Source organism: Etheostoma spectabile, chromosome 4 (genome assembly GCF_008692095.1).
Source record: "Etheostoma spectabile isolate EspeVRDwgs_2016 chromosome 4, UIUC_Espe_1.0, whole genome shotgun sequence".
NCBI lineage: Eukaryota > Metazoa > Chordata > Actinopteri > Perciformes > Percidae > Etheostoma > Etheostoma spectabile.
The window spans coordinates 28,019,882-28,023,186 of NC_045736.1; the positions used below are offsets into that span (position 1 = coordinate 28,019,882).

General features: G+C 44.5%; 1 protein-coding gene across 14 annotated transcripts in view; it reads right to left on the reverse strand.

Annotated features, from left to right (window-relative positions):
* Nucleotides 1-3,305, reverse strand: part of foxp1b (forkhead box P1b) — a 155,696-nt gene that overhangs the window by 1,559 nt on the left and 150,832 nt on the right. For 13 of the 14 annotated variants that reach the window (XM_032512523.1, XM_032512520.1, XM_032512522.1 and 10 more), the window contains 3 exons: nucleotides 2,564-2,685; nucleotides 1,688-1,757; nucleotides 1,309-1,475 (listed from right to left, as the gene is read on the reverse strand). In XM_032512523.1, coding sequence (XP_032368414.1) covers nucleotides 1,309-1,475; nucleotides 1,688-1,757; nucleotides 2,564-2,685 — 359 coding nt within the window. Of the gene's footprint in view, nucleotides 1-1,308; nucleotides 1,476-1,687; nucleotides 1,758-2,097; nucleotides 2,268-2,563; nucleotides 2,686-3,305 lie in introns of all 14 variants that reach the window. The other variant, XM_032512525.1, reaches the window with a different exon arrangement.

Consider the following 3,305-nt stretch of genomic DNA (forward strand, 5'->3'; position numbering starts at 1 on the left):
GCTCTGGTTTCTTTGCAGTGTTGAAACGCTGCGTCCTGTCAACCAGCAGCACACTGGCACATGTGGAAAACACATGTTGTTACAATTGAACAGTGGTGATAAACTTGCATGTAGAACAGTGTAAGCCAAAGCATCGTGGTAACACAGGGATATATTTTTTCACATTAGTTTATTTCTTAATCTCTGACCAAGAGAAGACTTCCAGTGATGGTGCTGTGGTATGTTACATTTAATACACAATCTGAAGGCAAGAAATACTGGGTATGTTTTGTTAATAAGATAATAAACTTCTTTAAAAGCAAAAGAAAACAGATTTTGCTCCTTTTGTGCTTGCATAAAGCTTATAGACATAATTATGGAGAAGGAGTTTTTGAGCTCCATCAGCCTAAAGATAGAAGCAGAGGGGCAGAGGGAGAAGCAGGCTGCCTTTAGGCCAGCACACCCATCCTGTCTCTGCCTTTCCTGTTCCACAGCCATGCTCAGAGCTATGTTCACAGTGATTAGGGATGGCACTTTCCTCCATTTGGCCAGGAGCTCATTACTGCACCTTTTTTGTTTTCAGGCAGAATTTCCCCCAAGCTCAGACATTTCAGGAGGCCATCCCCGAGTCGGTGGTCTGCCCCCACATCTGGAAACGATGCAGCGTGTGCTGTATTATTTTAGGCTTCAAACAACTTAGCAGACACTCCTATACAACAAGTGAACGGGGAGCTGCGGTTTCCAGGCCGACCGCAACTTTCCTACATGAGAATCTTGGATGATGTCCTCTAGACTAATTATGCTTTTGTGTTGTTTTTCTTTTCAGCAGCTCAGAGGCGTTTCTGAATGCAGTTCATGTTTCACCGTGTCGGAGCCAACAGCTTTGTCACTCTGCGTTCTGGCATTTTGTAAATATTTAAACAAATTGGAATGCTGATTATGGCGGGACTCAGACGGACAGCAGGACACATAAGTAGAGTTCATAAACCCACTGTTAAAATAACAGAGAGGCTCCGGTCTTTTCTTCCTTCGAAAAGGTGGAGTTTCCTTTTTCTGCAGGGTGGCCAGCCACAGCTCTGGCCATGACCCCGCACACCACTCCAATATCATCTCTCTTCACTTTATTTATTGTCCTCATTGTTTCTGTTTCATCTAATGCCATGTATTGGGTCATTTTAGAGCACATTGGGTGGGAATTGAAATAGTTTTCTGTCTAAATCTATTTAGAGTGGTGCAGTCTCAGTGGAGTAAGCATCTGAAACTCGTTTTTCTCTCTTTTCTTTTCTTACACAGACTGTGGTGGAGATAGAAAGCGTGTGTGCCACTCACATAGCTAGCAGGGGCGAGCGTCCCGGGCTGCTGTCACTGCCGTTGCTGTTTCCATGGTCCATCGCTCCATTCATCTCCTCACGGATGGCGTTAGCCAGGGAGTGGAGGGTGGGACTTCCAATGGAAGCAGTAGTGTATAGAGGTATGTTGTTTTCTGCCATTGAAGCCTGAAAAGCAAAGCCCGAAGCATTACATTGTGAAACGGAAGAGGGTTGTCAGCACTTTCTCAGTTGCCCATCACTCTTTTCACACCAGTACATCCTCTTAAAAACAAGGAGTAGGTGACTGGCCGTATGAGATGGAGAGAGACTTTTGTTATTTACAGTCTTTCAAAGTTCTGAGTGAGGCAGCTAAAGATGAGGTCACTTTATTTTTTTACCTGGAAGGCAGCAGAGAGGGTCGGACCATAGCCCAAGCTGGTCTGAATGTTCTTCACTAAGGCTGGACTTCTGCAAAAAGAAAAATTAAATTAGAACCACAGAGCCATGTCTCACGCATTCCTTAGCTACAGTATCTTATTTCATAAAAAGAAATCAATGCACTTTGTATAAGAACTAAATACATTTACTGGTGTAGTAATGTGGCTATAGTTCTAAGGTGTTCAATCACTTGACAACACCACACAACTATCTTTAACACTTTGAGAAGAGAGAATAAGTGGATAGAGGCAGATCCTGTGAAAGCATGATGCATGACACTCAACACAAAAAGCATGATGACAACACTGATGGGGGAGCATGCAGGTGGGGCTGGGTCTCTGGAGTTTGCAGGGCAGGCGGAAGTGCTTACTGTACGAGCAGCTCATCAAAGTTCTCATCAGCGGCGTATTTCCGAGGACGGCCTCGCTGTATGTGGCGGCCGCGCTTAAACTCCTCATCATCAACAGTCCAAAAGGACCCAAACTCATCCTCTACTCTCACAAAGCACTTATGCAGGGAAAGGTTGGTGCGAATGGCACCCTGGGAAAGCAAACCAGCGGGGAAGGGGGAGACAGCCAGGTGCAGACGCAGTGATCAACAAGACAGACAGAAGACGGGCACACAGACAGACATACAGACACAGGGAGGAGAGGGTGAGGATCACAATGAGAATAAGCCATCGTGGGCTATGAGGCACACCAAAGCAAGCAGGGACTTTGGAGGTTATGGCACACAGACAATGAGATGGAGCAGCAGCAGCAGCAGCAGTAGGATCTTCTTCCCATCAGTGAAAGGTGAGACAGATGCTGGTCACGGCTCAAAAAGGCCAAACCTACCCACTGATCTTTTGAGGCCGTCTCTTTTGGAACTCTATTTCGTCGACTGTCCACACAGCCCCTTTTACGTTTTCTACTCGCACAAAACACTTGTGAAGACTAAGATTATGCCGGACTGCATTCTGCAGTTGGTGTAAAAACAAAGAGAGAAAGAAAAGGTTTCTATCAGAACAGTAAACATCTCTGCATGGGAAAGAAAAATCTCATATCAAAGAAGAAATATTTTGACAGGCACTGGATGAAACCTGAATGAAAACAATACATAAACCAGATTGTTATTGGCAGTAAATGGCCCTGAAATTTCATTTGACTTGAACAACACGCAAATATTTCTTGGTTTCCATGGCAATAGAGTTAGTGACATTATTTTTTCTTACAATTCATGAAACTGCCCTTTCTGATCCGTAAGATACAGAAACCAAAAACTACTATTCATCATATTTGCACTGACTAAAGAAGGTTCTGGTCATTTCCCCATTACAATGTGAGAATAAAAGACCTATTAAAACTTAAATCCAGCGTCCAATCCAAATCATTTAGGCATGAAAGTAGACCTGCATATATCATCCCTTTGTTATTGCAGACGCTATGCTGAGTGCACGTGTGTACCAAGTCTGAAGAGAGAGTTGTGGAATCCAGAGGTTGTAACACCAATGCGCCCCTATGGAAGGGCTGTCAGTAAGAGCTGATGGAGGACGAGGGTGGAGCAGGGTGCTGATAGTGTGTGTGTGTGTGTGTGTGT